This window comes from Neopsephotus bourkii, unplaced genomic scaffold, assembly GCF_033783945.1.
Source record: "Neopsephotus bourkii isolate Nb327-2 ecotype Australia unplaced genomic scaffold, CSIRO-AGI_Nbou_v1 NB_384, whole genome shotgun sequence".
NCBI lineage: Eukaryota > Metazoa > Chordata > Aves > Psittaciformes > Psittacidae > Neopsephotus > Neopsephotus bourkii.
The window spans coordinates 1,958,408-1,976,805 of NW_026900889.1; the positions used below are offsets into that span (position 1 = coordinate 1,958,408).

General features: G+C 46.4%; 1 protein-coding gene across 3 annotated transcripts in view; it reads right to left on the reverse strand.

The window, feature by feature from the left end:
• LMF1 (lipase maturation factor 1) overlaps nt 1–18,398 on the reverse strand; it is a 185,141-nt gene that overhangs the window by 146,503 nt on the left and 20,240 nt on the right. Inside the window, exon 3 of one of the 3 annotated variants that reach the window (XM_061349227.1) lies at nt 13,847–13,857. The exons of the other annotated variants lie outside the window; for them this stretch is intronic. Within the exon in view, the coding sequence (XP_061205211.1) occupies nt 13,847–13,857 (11 nt within the window). The remainder of the gene's footprint in view (nt 1–13,846; nt 13,858–18,398) is intronic. 3 annotated transcript variants of the gene reach the window in all.

Here is an 18,398-nt window from a genome sequence, read left to right on the forward strand (position 1 = left end):
GTGACACAGAGTCCTGCTCCAAATGATTACATGGCAGGAGAAGCACAGATATCAAAGATAAAGCAGGTTTTAAAGTCTCTATAAATGTGGAAACACAGAGAATGGAGCACAGCAAACCTGACCTAAAGGAGTGAAGAAGTGCTTTGTTCCAAAAGAAGAGCCCAGATCCTCTTCCAACCGATGCATCTGCAGAGAGGGGAGCTCTTAGCAATTACCTGGAATCTCTGGTGATGCCTGGTGGTCTGTGGAGTTATTGCCATTACAGAGGGGGACCCCAAAGTGATGTGTGACAAACGCCACGCTCAAGGTGTCAGCAGCAGGAGTTACTTTTGGCAGTCACATGAACCTTGAGCCTATTTTGCCTTCCATGTGTGCACAGGTCATGGCTTTGTCAAGCAGGGACACAACTGCAAACCCAGCTATACTTTCTTTCATATACAACCCAAACAGGCAAAGAAGCTGCTGGCAACCCAGGATTTAGAAGTGAAATAAATCACTTGGGAAAGATATTCATGTACAGGATAATTTCCCAAAGAGAAAGCGCTGACCCTTGAAGAGTGGCATTTCTCAGGAGGTTTTGCATTCAGTTCAACAGAGAAGTCCAAAATGCTGTTTGTAACCATAAGTTAAGGGTTTAAAGGTATCCCATGAAAACGTACAGTGGTTCCTTGTGGACATAAATCCGAAAGGTAAGGCTGCACAACCTCAGTGCTTCATAGCTAATAATAACAAACAGATGGGAAAATATTACCATAAATTATTCCAAGTGTCCAAGCTGTGTGCCAGAAAGTCTTGGCCAAATTCCCCCGCTTAACTATCGATATTCCATTTTCACTGGGCACATCCCGGAGCTCCCCATATCCCTGTAGCTGGGGATCCATGCATTGAGCTGCTTGCTTTTAAAATACATCAAGAAAATCACTGCAGGGCTGACACAGCACTGCAACACGGGAGCTAGGAGTTTATCCATCCAGCGAGCTGTGCTCTATCACAACACAGAAGGAGCTGCAGCCCTGCTCACAAGGCCCAGCAGCCCACCAGAAAGCCCTGAGGATGTGGATTTAGTTTTGTTTTCTATCTGGGGGTAGGTTTTAAAGCCCAAGTGACACTTTGGCTTGAACCTCACCCACTCTGCAGCAAGAACACAGGCAAGAAGACAGCTCTTAGCGCTGAAAGCCTTCCAACTCCCTTCCCAAGGGCTCTACAACCAACACAGCTGTAAATCCTGGAGCCTTTTAGGACAAAGATCTCTGTGCTGTGCCCACAGATCCACATGAGTGGGGAAATCAGTGTGGAGCGATGCTGCCCTGTGCCTGAGCCTGGAGGAATCACGGCCCCGGGGCCATTCCCCATTGCTCAGCTCCAGCATCACACCTGGGCCTTTCCCAGGCACCAGGTAACCTCCTCGGGATGAAGGCACATGCATTTCCATGTGAACATCAATTCCTCTAGCTGGGTTTTCTGGAGCTCAGCTTTAAAGTTGAATCTAAAGCACTGAATCTCAACTTTAAAGTGCTTCCTTCTCCTCTCCCTGGCTGTTAGTTATCAGGCACATCTGTTTGAAAAGCTAATAAGCCAGAAGAGGTCGTATTAAGAAGACAGCCAAGTAAATAAGAATGTAATATATCTATCAGTTAAATACAGAGGACAAACAGTGGCATTTTGATGTTTAACAAAGGGCAGAAGCTCTGCATTATCCCCTTGGACACGTCCCTGGCATCTCGCCCCCCCATCCCTCTAGGGCTCTGTCTCCACCAGAGCAGAGCAGCCCGGTGATGCTGGCTCTGCACCATGCTTTCCTCCTGGCGAGACATCCCAGCCCAGCTGGGCAGATCCAATGCATGGATGCTATTCCACACCCAGAATCTCACATTTACCAAACTGCATTCAAAGGCAGAAATGAAGCCCCTTTTGCCCCATGGCAGTGGGTGACAGTGAATCCCACAGCTACAGCCACCCAGTGCTCCCGTCATCGACAGCATCTCTCCTGCAGCTGGGAGGCTGAGCAGAGACATCACACAGGGAACAGAGCTCGGCCACACGCTCCAGCTCCCCTCTTAGAAACAACACCATTACCTCAGCATTCCCAAACAAGGCACAAGAGCTGTTTCCCCACTGCTTTCTGTCCCTCATCCTTCACCTTTCCCATTGCTGCTTTGCCCCGGAGGAGCCTTCCTGATGTCTCCTCCCTACCCTGCACCCAGATTGCTCACTGCTTACTTATTGCATGGCTTATTACCCACCTTGCTGTTTTTTTTTGGGGGGATCTCTTTGCTCTCCTTTCATCCTTTCCACACAAAAGTACCACCCTATCTTAGGGAACTACAGGGTGACTTTTCCCCTTGGAACCAACGCTCAGCTCCCAGGCACATGTGCACTGTGAACAAGTGCTCTCACCCCGTGCTAGCCCCAACACCTCTTCTGCAGAGGGAAAAAGCCCTTCTCTGCACAGCAGCAGGACCTATTCCTGCCTTTGCTGCTTCCCACCCATCCCTGGAAGCCATCCCAGCGTGGGCTTGGGCAGGCAGGTCGGAGCCCAGGCCAGCCCCGAGGCAGCTCCAGGGAGGTTGAGCAACCCGTGCTGAGAGGCTGAGGCTGCACAGCTAAAACCACAGCCAGCCGCTCGGGATTCCTTGTCCTTCCTACGCACAGCAGCAACGGGCTCCATCCCGCAGCTCTCCCAGCCAAGCTCGAGGTTAGTCGCTGAATCGGACGTGACCCAACAGGGCTCAGACGAGCATGAAACAAAACAGATCACCCCGGATCTCCTCCCTCATAAATGCTCATAATAAACGGTAACTCAAGACAGAAGTAACCTCATAAACCTCCACACCTCAGCTACCTGCTCCGCTAAAACCCAGAGCTGTTTAGGCTGCTTCTAACGGCGGTTTAATCACCTAATAGCCTGAAAGCATAGGATAGAGATCAAAATCCCACCACTAAAACGCTGTTATTTTAGGCGCTGTGCCTTAACCGAGCAGCAACCTCTGGCTCTTATGTAGCTGCTTTACATAAGGCCTGGAAGCACCATGGGGAAAGGCTTATCCCTACCTGATGTCACAGGAAACAGGACGGGGAAGATGCAGTTAAAACGCACCAGACAAGTGGCACTGTCTCCAGCCCCATCAATAATGCAGCCTGTCTGCTTCCATAACAGGTACATGCCGGTGGGGACAGACACCACCTCCTTCAGGCATTAATCCTTCTGCTGAGCAAGGATTTCCACGACAATAAAGCACAGCATCATGCACTTTCCTCTTCCCTGCCCAGCCAGCATCCTCTCCAGCTTCCCTGCAATTCAAGAGTTCTCCTAGAGGGATTATCACAGACTGGCTTAGATGGAAGGGACCTTGAAGCTCACCCAGTTCCAACCCCTGGCATGGGCAGGGACCCCTTCCACTGGAGCAGCTTGCTCCAAGCCCCTGTGTCCAACCTGGCCTTGAGCACTGCCAGGGGTGGGGCAGCCACAGCTTCTCTGGGCACTCTGTGCCAGCGCCTCAGCACCCTCACAGGGAAGAGCTTCTGCCTAAGAGCTCAGCTCAGTCTCCCCTCGGGCAGGTTCAAGCCATTCCCCTTGGCCTGTCCCTACAGGCCCTTGTCCCAAGCCCCTCTCCAGGTTTCCTGGAACCCCTTTAGGCACTGGAGCTGCTCTAAGGTCTCCCCTAAGGAGCCTTCTCTTTGGGCATCACCCCCAGAAGACTATGAAATCACAAGAGAGTTGCAACAAAAGCACAGACTGTTCTGAATCGCAGCATGAGAGCCAAGGTACAGGAGAGATTTCAGCACTGGAAATTGGAGGGTGGAATTTACTTTGAAATCCTGACACTTATCTCTTTTGACTAACATAAAATATGTACCTTGGCTCGCGCTCACTTCCTATAAATGACTGGGAAGAGGATGGCTTAACACTGCGGTTTCACCCAGCTTCCAAACGGAAAAGAAAGCCATGAGAAAATTATTTCTCTAGACTGAAAATAAATAAAGGAATCCCATTTTTTCAGGGTTCAAGGGAATATGGTGGATGCAGTGAGGAGGCGGTGGGAAGTATCTGGCTAGGTGGCATTCTCCTTAAATCAAACACCATAACATGAACCTGCAATACTCAAGTGCCGCGATAGTATGTAGGAAAATCAGGGCATCCCACTACAGCAGTGATGAAGCACAGGGGCTCTGTAGGAAGCAGAGGCATTAGTTTCGCCTTCTGTGCAAAGATGCCCACAAATCATATAAAACCCAGGTATTTCAACTCCCAGTTGCCATGGGAAATTCCTGACATCAAACAAGATGCTCTGGGGACAGGAAGAAAACCGGCAGCTCCCAGGGCTGTGCTCCCTGATGTGGCATCTGAGACATGACTCAAGACACAAGGCCAGGGTGGACAGGGCTTGGAGCAACCTGCTGTAGTGGAAGGTGCCCCTGTCCATGGCAGGGGTTGGAACTGGATGAGCTTTAAAGCCCCTTCCAACCCAAACCAGTCTGGGATTCTATAACTCAGTCCATTTGCTCACATTTAAATCCAGGGAGAGGCAGGGAAATGCAGTCTCTCTGGTTGTTAATAACCTACAGATCTGACCTTCATTCAGCTTTGAGGTGCTGCAGAATTCCATGTTTTCACCTGCACAAACTTCTTGTCATGAGCCATGCAGCTGATGCCTGGATTTCTATACATTAAACCTCTCTGAGCTACCTCACACTGCTCTTCTCATTTAGAAACAGCCCGACAAAAAGCGCTGCAGTGATTTCAGAACGCTCACTTGACTTCTGATGCAGAAACCCGTTCAACCCAGCACATTCCCACAATCTCCGTTTCAAGGAGCCACCATTTTAGGACAAAGGAACTTTAACAAGAAATCCACAGCCAGCTCCATTCATGGGGGCAGTCACTTGGGCATCAGCTTCTGCAAAGACAGTGAGGAGTGACAGCTCGTGCCCTGCTCCAGGGAGATCAAGGAGTCCAGCACTTATAGGAAGATCAAACTCGACCTCTGCCTCTCACTCCATTACCCAATGCCAGTATTTCTACCAGTCTTTAACTGTGGAGAGAACACAGCAAATGCAATTAACTTCAAAACCCATCTTGTGAAGAAACACCCAGGCTTCAGAAAGGGACCGTGCCAGCATAAAGACATCAACTTCTTCAGCCCTCAGCAGCATCGAGCAGTCACATAAATACCCTGCAGATGACCACTTAAGAGGTGGAAAAACAACACCCTGCACCATTCCTCCTCCCAGCAAGGAAAAGGAGACACTAACAGATGAGAATGTCCTAGGAAACGTGTCCTGAAACCAGCCCCTTTATCCAAGCCAATGGATTAATGCTGGGTTTTAATGCATGGCCAAAAAATAGTCAATACCAGCTACAATGGGCAGGAATACTACACTGTTCCTCCTCCTTCCAAAATGCCATTTCCAATGGTTAGTACTCCCTCCACATCTGCCTTTGAGCAGCTGGGATTCTGCACAGACACTGAAGGTACAGGCAGATCTGCTGCTGAGCCTCCAGACAAAGAGCTTGTTAAATCCTATGATTAAAAAAGATCTCAATCCTTTAACCTGACCTGAGCTGCAGTGCGCTTCTGCTCATCAAACATTCCTGATGGAAAGCATCCAAAGTCTTGGACTTCTAGTCAAACTTTCACACTCCAGACCAAATCCAGAATAAAGGAAGGACGAACAATACCCCAATATGAGTTGGAGTCCTTAAAAAGGGCTCATACACCAATAACCTTCCTCAGAGCTTCACAAACAACTTCCTTTTACTGCACAGACGCCAAGTCCTGAGACCTCAACTCTTTAATTCCTACCTCTATCGTATACCCTCAGGAACATCCAACAAGACTCACCATCCTCAAGAAGAACACTGCTCCAAACTTGTCCATTCAGAGCTGTAATCGTCCTCTATAAATTACTGCCATAAAACTTTGATGTGATATATATCAGGTCGGGAAAAGGGCACTGGAATGGTTAACCAGCCATAGATAAATCAGATCCACGTTAGAAATGACAGTGTGGTTAATGGAAAATAAAAAAGCCAGCAGTTCCTTGGATGTCCTTCAGTTTATTATTGTTATTCAGGGGTTATTCTGCACATCAAGGTTTATTTAACTTCAGAAAAAGAGGAAAATAAAAATAAGACTCGTTCTCCCATGCCAGACCTGAACTTTGGATGGAAACGTGCCTTGAAGACAATGCTGCCCATCTCTCATCCTCCTCCCATCAAAAGCCTGGCGATAGCACAGCGAGTTTAAACAGCGCCTTGCTGAGAAGTGTCAGCCTGTTGAAGCCAACACTGTCATGGAGCTCATCCGCTGTTTTCACTGGATCCTCCCCAATTTGTCTTTCTTACTAAAAATCAGGAAAAAACCCTCCCTGTCTCCCATTTTTGAGGTGTATTGAGCTTCCTGCACTTCATTTCCAGGTCTGGGCCCTCCAGATCCAGACGTGCCTGAGCTGTCCTTGCTCTGGGCATTTCTGACAATGGACAAATACTGCAGGGATAACCAGAGTGTCATTATTCACAGAATCATTACTGACCCACAGCATAGTTCCTTGTAGGCACTGGAGCTGCTCTAAGGTCTCCCCTTAAGGAGCCTTCCTTCTCCAGGCTGCCCCAGCCCAGCTCTCTCAACCTGGCTCCAGAGCAGAGCTGCTCCAGCCCTCGCAGCAGCTCCGTGGCCTCCTCTGATATAGGAAATACCTCTGGAATTTGAGCTAAACCTCTCACAACAGACTCTTGCCTCCTTATTGTGGTCAACACTTCTCCAAATTATGGGAGACAAGGATCAAACTTCTCTGCTTTAAAACTAATCCTGGAGGAAATTTCATTTAACTTAATGCCAATACATTAAGGCGAGAGCCTTAACCAAGGAGCTCCTGCAAGTCACCAAATCCAACTGGCCTTTTCCTAAGGCAAATCTCTGCCTGCAAAACGCATTTCTGTTTGTTTCCTTTTTATGAAGGTTAGGACAAAAGTCAGTCACAAGAGCTGTGGAGAAACAATTTGCTTAGGGAAAGGGTTTCCCACTTTCTGCAAGACCAGCGTTCCCATTCCACCCACTTGCATTCCTGTATTAAGTGAACATAGAATCACATCCGCAGGCTGCTCATCAGTTACACAGGTCAACGTCCAGCAAACAGCTGAAACAAAGTCACTTGCATGGAAAGATGCTGCTTGAAGAAGCGATGCGCTTGTTCCAGCACCACCATTTACACCCATTCTTGTTAAGAAGTATCTTACCCCTTAAAGCCATTTGTATAATTGCCGCAATCAAAGGCGCTACTTTACAGTAATAACTTTAATGGTAGATTTTTCCTTAAACATTCTTTCTAAAAGGTACCTCCCAAGGCTGGTGCATCCATATGCTAGGGAAAATAAAGACAGGCGGTGACACTCAGGGAATGCATGGTGTGGACAGGGACCAACTGCTCTTTGCTTTGTGCTTTATGATGCTCAAAATGTGCTTCAGAACATAAAGCTTCATCACTTCAACAGCAACTAGTTGGTACATTGGCAGCTCCCTGCTTTATGTCTATTAATTCCAGTATTCACTGTCTGTAATCTCATTATGGGAGAATCTGTCATCCTTCTCACTCTTCCAAGTGGCAGTCCATGTCTCACTCTTCAGATTGCCTTCTCTGCTTACAGGTTACAACAGAAGCCATAAAGCCTGACAAGTGCATTCAGTACACACAGCAGTGAATCCCTGCGTGATGCATCGTTAATTTAGGGATGAACCATTAACACATGGACAGTGGTTTCCACAGCCAGACAACAAAGAACACCCCCAGCAAAACCTTAATACAGCTTTCGTGTTTTGTACTATTATATGCCTTCAGTTCAGTAGGAGCAGACATATAAAGACAAGCTGCTGTACCAAATATAGATATACACACCAAATATATATATACACATATATATACACACCAAATATATACATACACATATATATACACCAAATATATACATACACATACACCAAATATACATACACACATATATATACACCAAATACATATATACATATATATACACACACACACATATATATATATATATATAAAAGAACTGGAAGTCTCTTCTCCAAAAACCCTGTGGTATCACAGAAAGCCTGGACAATCAGCCAGGCACTTGGATAGGGAGGGAATACATACAAAGTTGATAGTTACGCAGCACTTTTGGGGCATGGGACTCACAACAGCAATTTTCTTACCAAGTCAGAGCTTTGGCCTGCTTTTCTTGGCTGCACAGAGACAAGAGCACAAGATCACAAAGATAACGGCTACAGGGCTTCAGTACCACTGTCAAGGTTATTTTAAGATGGGTAAAAATCACTGGCCCAGTTTTGAATATAAAACACAGACTTAGGGCAAACAAACCAAGATCCAGCTGGAGGTTAGTGGCAGGAACCAGCTGGGATTTCCATCCAGCTCCTGTACATTATTCCCACATTTGTGTCCCTTCATATCACAGAATCCCAAATTGGTTTGGGTTCAAAGGGACCTTAAAGCTCATCCAGCTCCAACCCCTGCCACAAGCAGGGACACCTTCCACTGGAGCAGCTTGCTCCAAGCCCCTGTGTCCAACCTGGCCTTGAGCACTGCCAGGGATGGGGCAGCCACAGCTTCTCTGGGCACCCTGTGCCAGCGCCTCAGCACCCTCACAGGGAAGAATTTCCTCCTAATGCCTGATCTAAATCTAAATCTCCTGTGTCAGCTTGAATCCATTCCCTCTTGTCCTACTCCTGCATGCCAAAAGCCCCTCGCCGGATTTCCTGTTGGCCCCTTTAGGCACTGGGAGCTGCTCTGAAGTCTCCCCAGAGCCTTCCCTTCCCCAGGCTGAACAACTCCAACTCAGGCTGTCAACACAGAAAACACAGCTTCATTTCAAACCCCAATGTGCTTCACCAGTGCAGCTGCCTCACCAAGTCCATGCTGGGATGCTCCTCACAGGAAGCTTAACCAGGAGCATCGTGGCTTTGCCCAAGGGGGCTCCATACCTTGTCCATAGGGCAGCTCCTTCCCCAGGCAGCATCAACAGAGGACTTTGGGGGAACACTTCCACTTAATTGAGGTTCCCAAACCAGTCAGGCGTGACTGAAGGCATGCTGCCCTTTAACGCAGGTCTAATTACATTAAAACAAAATGCTTTCGTGAACATGGAGAAAGGCTGGGGAGAGAATGAGACAAGCTATAAATTAAAGCAGAGGATATGAATACCATGCAAGCTGCAGTGTTAGGGTTAACGTGGGTCTGGAAACAGTTTAGAGAAAACCTGGTGTGGCTAAGGGCCAGCTCCGAGTTTAGTTGCTTTGGGCTAATCGTTTCCTTCAGGCAGGCTACTCCAGCACACTAATAGGTTTTAATAAAAACTTCCAATTGGGCCAGTAAACCCCTCATTAAGCTGTTTTTAAAGCATGAATTTAAGAGCGGCGAGGGTAAAAGGTCACGAGGAGTATTTAATTCAGAACGGCTGGCAAAAGGTGCTGTTGTGATTGAAAACACCAGAGTTCAAGTGTCCAGGGCCACATAAACATCCGACTCTGTCACTAGACCTGGTTAAGTGACAGCTTGAAAAATAGATTTAATAAGACAGAGAGAAAAGTTTCCCACTCTTACCCGAGAAATAGGAGCAGCAGATCACAATATTAGCCAGGAACAGGAACAGTCAGCCAGCAGCAGCCCCGTCCCTCCCATCTCAGCATGGGAGGAGGATGAAGAAAGAGCAGCCTTTGGCCATCTGGGTGTTCAACCCTGCAGGGATCCCCAAGGGCTCGCTGGGTCACTCATGCTACGGCTCCATCATCTCCTGCTGCGAGCAGAACCAAGTGCTCCAGGAATAAGACCAGCCCCTGCTCCGTGTCCTGCTGCCAGTATCTCCCCACATGTCATCTGCACAGCAAGCTCCTGGAGTGACAAGTGCCACCGGGTGCTTGTGTGACACTTGGGTGCTGCCATGTGGAAAGCAAAGCTCTGCCACTGAATCCTCTTGTACTTGGGCAACCTCAGCCCCACCACCAGTGTGGATGGTCTGTAGGAATCAGTGTGTGAGCGCAGGCACCTCAGTTCACTTTTGGACCTGCACTAGTCAAGTCTGACCTCAGTCATTTCAACTTACCCTTGTTTCCTCCTGTGACAGCCACGCTGCTCACTAGCATAGAGCAACTTGTGCAAACTTCCCTCCTTCCTTGGAAACGTTCACTCCCAGAGCAGAGACATCTCAATCTCGCACAGCAAAAGCAAGAACCCCAGCTGTGCACTCTACCACTGCATTTTATGTCAATGCACATCTAAAATTCAAGATCCCTGAAGACCTTTTAAAAGAAAAGCCTCCTTGGAACAATTTGCATTGAAGTAAAGAGTGAGGGTTTAACAAGTGATGGAGAATTACACACACTCAGCTCTCAACTTTTTATTCTACTTCTAATCAAAACACACTTCAGCTTAAATTCTAAGATAACAGATGCAATATAAAATTTGGGGGCAGGCAGGATAGGAACCAAACTATTTGCTTATTCCCTCTTAGAGATAATGGGAAAGAAACAAGTTAAATTCAGCCTTCAGTGATTGTCTCCATACCAAAATTAAGACGAAAATTTACTATAAGAGGGAGGAAAAAAAAGTTTTTCCTTTTAAAATAGGGCTCAATTCTAGTCATAGAGCTGGCCTGCAAAGTGTGCAGGAGCAAGGCACACTGGAACCAACCCCAAGGAAACATTTGCTTTGGCTCCAAACAGGACACATTTGTGCATCAGGAGTCAAATCAGATCAGCTGCTTCTCCATCCTCAATCCTGGTTAATGATCCCATAGATAGCCAAAAAGTAAACAGATGCATTTCTGTCTTTTCTGCTGGGAACCCAAACTGCTGCTCCGAGAGGTATCCGATGGCCACGGAGGTGACGACGTGGAGGCAGGATCTCCCAGGACAGTTACGTCATTTTCCCACCTCACACCTGGAATTCTCCTCTCCAGAGGGATGTGACTGTCCATTACAGCTCACATGCTCATTGCAGCTTCTCTGCAGCTCTGCTTCGCTCCCTGCTGCTATCTCATTTGACCAGTTTCTCAGGACAGACTCAGGGCCAGCAAACTGTCTTCTGAGTATCTGGGGCTACTTAACACAATAATAAGGCAGAACAGAAGAAAGAAGAAAAGAAAGCCTATAAAAGAGCATCATCTTCTCAAAGGCTCTGCTAGAACAGAGATAATAAATCACCATTAAATCAGGCTTCCACTGGGGTATCTCAGACAGAAGCATCACCAGCAACTTCTGCTCTAGGACAGCGCATCCTTGCTCAGAAGGGGCCAGAAACAAGCCAGGCTGTCAACACCACAAATCTGCTGAAACAGCTCTGGTCTCATTCTGAGCCTGGAGGAAAACGTCCTTCATTTTAAAGAGGGACAAAACACCAAGTTAACCTTGCCTGTTCCTTCTAGTCCCAGCACCACAGCTGCAGCCTTCAGAGAGAGGGAGACCTGCCATTGCTGGAGATGATCCAGGACCAAGGCCAGCTGGCTCAGGGTGGCACACGCAGGTCACCAAGGCACCTAGACAGAGGATCCAACAAAGAGGGCCAGGGGGGAGATTTAGGCTTGGGACGAAGTTGCCACAAATGGTCACCTCTCTGGGAGCAGCCTGGCTGCTGGCCCTGAAGGTGTGCTCCACTGGAGAGGCAGCACATCCGTCCATCCATCCATCCATCCATCCATCCATCCATCCATCCATCCATCACAGCCTCAGCTCAGCGAGGAAGAAGCAAATCACTCTGGCCAATAGCAGTCCCTCCAGAGCACAGCCCACACTCAACAACAGGAGCACTGCCCTGTCAAAAGCAGGGAGGAGAAGGAGCCATCAAATCTGCCATCAGGGAATGTCACTTGCCTGAGCTGTGCCTATTCACATGGAGGGACCCATATAAACCCACCAGACACATGCTGGAACGAACCACACCACATCTAAAGCCAAATTTACACCCAAATAACAATAAATAAAGCCCAGAAGTTACCAGAGCTCAGCTAATTTCAGCACAGCTCTAACCCCATCTGTACGGCCGAGCACCTCTTCACCCTTCAGAGATAACAGCCCACTGTGGCCTGTGCTTTGCACTGTGCAAGCTCTTGCACGGCTGCTTCACAGCTCATTCCCTGAAGTGAGGAGTGGTTTTAATAACTGATACCTGACAGGAGTAAGAGCAAAGAGCAAAACCTGTGGCAATTCTGGCTGATCCCATTTGCCCTAACAGCTTGTTGTTATTTCCAGACTCTGGAGTTCTTTAAAATTCATAGGGACAGCCTGCAGTTTAATAGAGGCTACCAAAATCCACGTTAAGATGCATCAAAAAGAGCACACTTCCTGGAGGGGAATAGGAAACAGTCAGCATTTACAAAGATCTCTCCAGGAATAATTCTTTCTTTAAAGCTCTTGCTTTGAAGTAGACGCTACCAAAGAATAAGGCTTCCAGTGCTCAGCAATATTTAATGGACTTCTACAGCAATGGATGACAAAGTTGTTGTTTCAGCTATATTATAACACAAATATTGTGGTTTTCCTGTATTCTAACAAAAGTAACTCAAGATTTACATCTCATTCATCTCATTCAGAAATAGCCCTTAAGCCAAAAACAAGGGAGGGAGAGATCCTACTGCGTACAAAGGACTTCAGTAATCCTCATAGGGTGACTATCCACTTGGGACATAAAGAAAAGCCAAAGAAAGATAAAACACCACTTGCAAAAAAGCAGCTTTTCTACAACCATCAGTGAGAGACTAACACACATACAGAAGATGAGCAGCTTGAGTTAAAACTAAGACAGGCGTCCTCACTAACCCAACAAAAGTCTGGATTCATGCTGTAAAGTCCAACTGATTAAAACACCCACATCCAGTGTGAAAATATCATCTAAACCACAGAGGAGTGGAAACAAGTCTCCATACTCCTCTGCTTCTGCACTTGGCAAAGCACCATGGACAATAATCCCATGTACAATGATCCCATGTACAATAAGCCAGCTCAATCACTTAAACTGATTACAACGATTGGTAAACAACGAGACAGATGCAATTCCATGAAGGAGAATCACTGAAAGGTTTGGGTTGGAAAGGACCTTAAAGCTCATCCAGTTCAAATCCCTCTGCACTAGACCAAGGGAGAAGGGGGAGGATGCCCAGCCACTACTTTTGCAAGCCTCCAAATACACAGGCACAAATGGACTTTAGTCTTGTGCCTGACATCAGAATAACCAAATTTCTTCCCAGAAAATCAGACCACCACCAGCAGTTTTCCTAATATTTCCACTGAGAGGAACGTCTTCTACCGGGAATTCCAACATTCCAGTTAAGATTCCAGCTATGGGTTGGAATACTTAATGCTGAAAAAACCCCAACCCGTGCAAAGCAGGAATCAACCTTCCAGATCTCCAAGGGAGTAACATCTGCACCTCACACTAGTGGAAAAGCAGATGATACAAGTAAAAGCTTCTTGATGTTCATACAAATCACCAATGGTAAGGGAACTGGAATTTGGGAGGAACAGGCTCCTTCCCAAGGGATGTCCTTCAGACCCTGCTTTGCTTGGTTGCCTTATTTAACTATTCATCTTTAATGCCACCCTCCGAGCAATGCCATTGTACTTACAGAACCCTTCCACCAAGTCTCCTTCAATCGCAATTTACAGCATTCACATCAGTTTTCCTTTCCTTAAGGGCACATGGAAAGAAATCCAGTGAAAGGCAGAAAGCAACCAAACATTTGACAGCGAAAGACAGAGAAAGCAAGTTAATGTAAAGGCTACATACCCACAAATGCCTCAATACATTACTAGTGCAGATTTGTTCTCTCTTATTCACTTACCAAAGGAATACCTGCAAAACAAAATGAAGAGAAAGCAAAAATAAATTAAAGCCTTGGCTGTGGAACTGCAGGAACCTACAGCTCGTGGTAGTTTTATTTCAAACTTCACACATTCTGTTCCAACACACATCTGTCAAGAGCATGGGAACATATGCCTGAACCACATAATGGGCAACTCGCAGTACTAAATGGGAAATTGCTGCTACCTGGCAATGAAAGAAGAGAAAATTCCCTTGTTTCTGGGTAAAGTAAGCTGTTATTTAGCACTCCAAGCAATTGGAGTTCAAGCCTTCTTTCAATACATATGCTAACCTAGAAGAGCCCCAAATCACAACAGACCCTGTGCTGCACAAAGGGCTGCTCTGACTTGAGAGACTCCTCTGAGCAAGAACTAGTTGTCAGCATAGCTTCACCAGGTTCCACTGCAGCGTTAGACATCCATGGTTTCCAGAGCATGTTAAGCACTTCCCAGACAGAAGGCAGCAACTGAAGCCGTTATAAACACCAAGGCATACATCTGTGCTGATGAAGCCAAGCTGCTGAGAAGCAAGAACTTACTTCCCACGGGTGAACTATCCATTGGGTTTTCATTCCCTGTTAAAGCCAGTGAAGTCTAGCACCATGCCATCTGCTAGGGAGTGCTATGTACTGATGCTCACTGACCCTCAGTGCCACAGGAAGATCCCTGATACACACTTACTGGAGTATTTTCATGTGAAGTTTTGCCACAATCTACTACATCGCTTAACTTGCCTTTATAACTGGCCTTTCATTGAAATTACCTTTAGCTTAGCTACAACCAGTAGCTATAAACCACTGGACGACCAGTTCCAGTAACATGTAAACCTCAAAGGTTAACAAGTTTTAAGATGCTGTTCTTCAACAGACAGCTTGTATTTACTCCCATTATGGCTTCAATCCCATATCACAGCTTTATTATTTGTATCTGCAGCATATTGCATTACATTAACCAAAACCACCCCAAAACAACCAGAACCCCAAACCAAAAAAACACCCCAGGCTTTTAAAGATTTGCTCTTACAGAAAATACCCAAAATACCCCAAATAGGTGTGCATGGAACTCAAATAGCTCAAAAATCTATCAATCTAAATGCTTTACTACATATTTAACAACAATTTCATGTGGGGCTACTGATGGAGAGAGAGCAATAACTTTAAAATGCACAGTAAGTTTTAACTTGCTTAACAAAAGCAGCTCTTTATAAAGATATCTGTCATTAATGGCAACCTAACTTTGCTGTGCTCCACCACGCTTGTGGTGCAGTTAAACATAAACTTGTACGAGTTATTCTTCTTTCTTGGCAGAAGTTAAGAACCCCCTGAGGCTCATTTAAAACACACACACACACAGACAAACACAAAATGAGGAATTAATCAAATATTGTATTCTTGTGAACCACATTAAGTTTTCTGACGTGTGTCTGTTGCTGATTACATCAATCCCGGCTCCATAACTTGTCGTGTGATGACAGGCAAGCACTTGTGAATTTATTTCTCTGAAGAAGCCTGCGATACAAATGCCAAGGAAACCAAACCAAATGGCCCACTCCAAATACATAAAAGCAGCAGGGCTTCTTGTAGGGATTTTGGGGGGGGATTTAATAGGTACGAACAGGCAGGTACCCAATTCCCGCAGACTTCAGGTTGTAGTTTGGAACCCAATTGCCATTACTCCTTTTCAACATCCTCTTCCTTGCTTATAGAGAGTACTCAGAAGTGTTTATTAATAAAAACTGATGGGTTTCCTACTCCCTGCTTTGGCATTTGGAATGTTACTGACAGATAACAAGTAAAAACATGGATTTCATTTTGAAGGGTTTTGAGGGGGGGAGTGTTTGCAAATTTCAACAGATCTGCACATTGCCAATCTCAGAAATGCTGCAATTTCAAAGTATATCCCATTTGGATTGCCTAAATCAAAAGGTGATTTCACTTCTGTTTCCTGGTCAGAGGAACAATGTTATTAGCCATGGCTTGGCATCGGAGGCAAACTTCATGTCACACTTCAAAAGACTCCAAGTATCAGCTGACAATCATAAACATCATTAAATACTTGGGTTAAATTGTTTTCACCACATTGTCATGCTGATTAATTCTAGCTCACATCTATTCCTGGAAAGCAAAAACTGATAGAAAAACAGCTCAAACTACATTAAACTCCATCACTCCTGATGAAAACACACTGCATCACCAGTGCCCGTGGTGGAGACAGCAGGGAGAAGACAACACAGGTTTGAAAACATGGCTCTGCAAGGGCTTCTCAGGCCACCACTGTGCAAACAGGGAGCTCCCAACCCAACCAAAACCACCCCCTTTTCTCTGTAACTTGATGGTTTTTCTGCCTGAAAAGCATGCAGGATGATGGTTTCTATTTGCTTAGGGCAGATCAGCTGCACTTGCCCAACGAATTTACATTCCTTCCCCATAGCTGCACAGATAATTCAACACAAGTGTTGTCTGGGACACGGATTCCTCCTGTAAGGCTGTAAAACAGGACAAAGTCCTACATAAAATCTATCAGAAACAGTATTAGAACATAGGCACTCTTACCTTTGCATCTCGATGCTTACTAAGAAAATACATCTGTATTTGTAACCCAAAAACCAGTTCTACCCATGGTTCACATCCCAGCAGTGCCCAACACTACAAGACCATAGAATAACAGAATAGCTCGGGTTGGAAGGGACCTTCCTTCCAACCAAATTGATTTCCACAGGCAGGATAATTCCCTGCTGCATCCCTAATCTGCAGCTGGTGTTAACAGCTTCTCTCACTGTTCTCCATGGAGAACATCCTCTACGGAAAGTGAACCCAGATGTCAACTTTCAGCTCCATTATGAATCTTACTCTCTAGGCTGCATAACGTGGGATGGGGGAAAAAGGGATTTGGGTAGCACCAACGTTTCAGTAACAGGGAAAGCTGGATGAGCTGCCTGCCATAAATCCAGGCACTGGATTAAGGGAGAAAAAAAATGGGCTAATCCATGGAATTATAGAAAACATGGAAAATCCATGTACCCCAAGACAGGATTGAATCTGTGAGGATCACCTCTGACAGATGCCTGTCTAAGCAGTGATGGAAACTCCACCTCCTCCTCCAGGCATTCAGCCCAATGTTGGTTCCTCCATATGCTTTTCCTCACATCTAACCTGTATCTTCCTTTCCACCACGTAAGCCAACAGCAGCTTGTCCCATCCACACGAAGACAGCGAACACAGAGAACAGTTTATTCCCATCCTCTCTGCTGCTCTCACACACTTCAAGATCTTTGTCTCCTTTCCCAGTTTTCATGGAACAGTTTGGACTGGAAGGGACCTTAAAGCTCATCCCATTCCAACTCCCTGCCACAGGCAGGGACGGCTTCCACTAGAGCAGCTTGCTCCAAGCCCCATCCAACCTGGCCTTGAGTTTTCCTTTCTCTCAACTAACCAAACTCAGCTCCTTCAGCTCTTCACCACAACAGGCCACTTTCTTCCCTCTTCTCTGCCCAGCATGGAGCCAGACCCACTTCCAGCCCAATGTGACAACCAGACACAATATCCCCAGCTCCAAGACATGCAAAACCTCATCCACTGCTGCGCTGCATGTGATGCTCCTAAAAGTTACTGGTTTACGTGCCTGAAAGCTTGTTTGGTGAACCACAATATACCAACCAAATTAAAGCTGTAAACACTTAGGACAAGAAAAACCCCATATTTTCCCTGTGTGTGTATATATATGTACAGTACCTGGCACCTGGGATCCACTTCCTAAGCACGCCGCCTCAAAGAGAGAAGTCAGTTGGCAAATATCACTTCCAAGAGACTGGGAGTCCATCAAAATGAGATGACAGAATTAGTCCGAGTGCACCATTAATTTCAGAACATCATTAACTTAAAAGTGTGGGGGGAAGAAACATTTCTGACAGCTGGTTTCAGTTGCTGCCAAGCCTTTAGCATTGCACAGCGGTCGCGGGGGGAGGAAATAAGCTAGAATGGGAGTAAATGAAACCACTCGTCTGGTTTCTGGATTCACTTTATTGTGGTCACAGATCTCTAAAAACTGGGATTCAGCGCTCTGTAATTACAACATCCACATCTAAATGGAAGGCACAGGGATAGCATTAAAAAAAAAGAGTGCTCGAGGATGAGGTTTGCTCCTTGGTTTGCACATGGTGCTGGGAAAGGTGCCTGAGGAGAGTTGGAGCCAATCAGGAGAGCTGGAGCCAACCAGGAGAGCTGGAATGGGACAGAATCATAGAATGGTTTGGGTTGGAAGGGACCTTAAGCTCATCCAGTTCCAATCCCCCTGTCATGGGCAGGGATACCTCCCACTAAACCATGGCACCCAAGGCTCTGTCCAACCTGGCCTTGAACACCACCAGGGATGGAGCATTCACAGCTTCTCTGGACAGCCCATTCCAGTGCCTCACCACCCTTACAGGAAAGAACTTCTTCCTTATATCCAATCTAAACTTCCCCTGTTTAAGTTTGAACCCTATGGGATGGGATGAGACAGCTGCCCTCCTGAAGCAGCACTGGGTGCTTACAA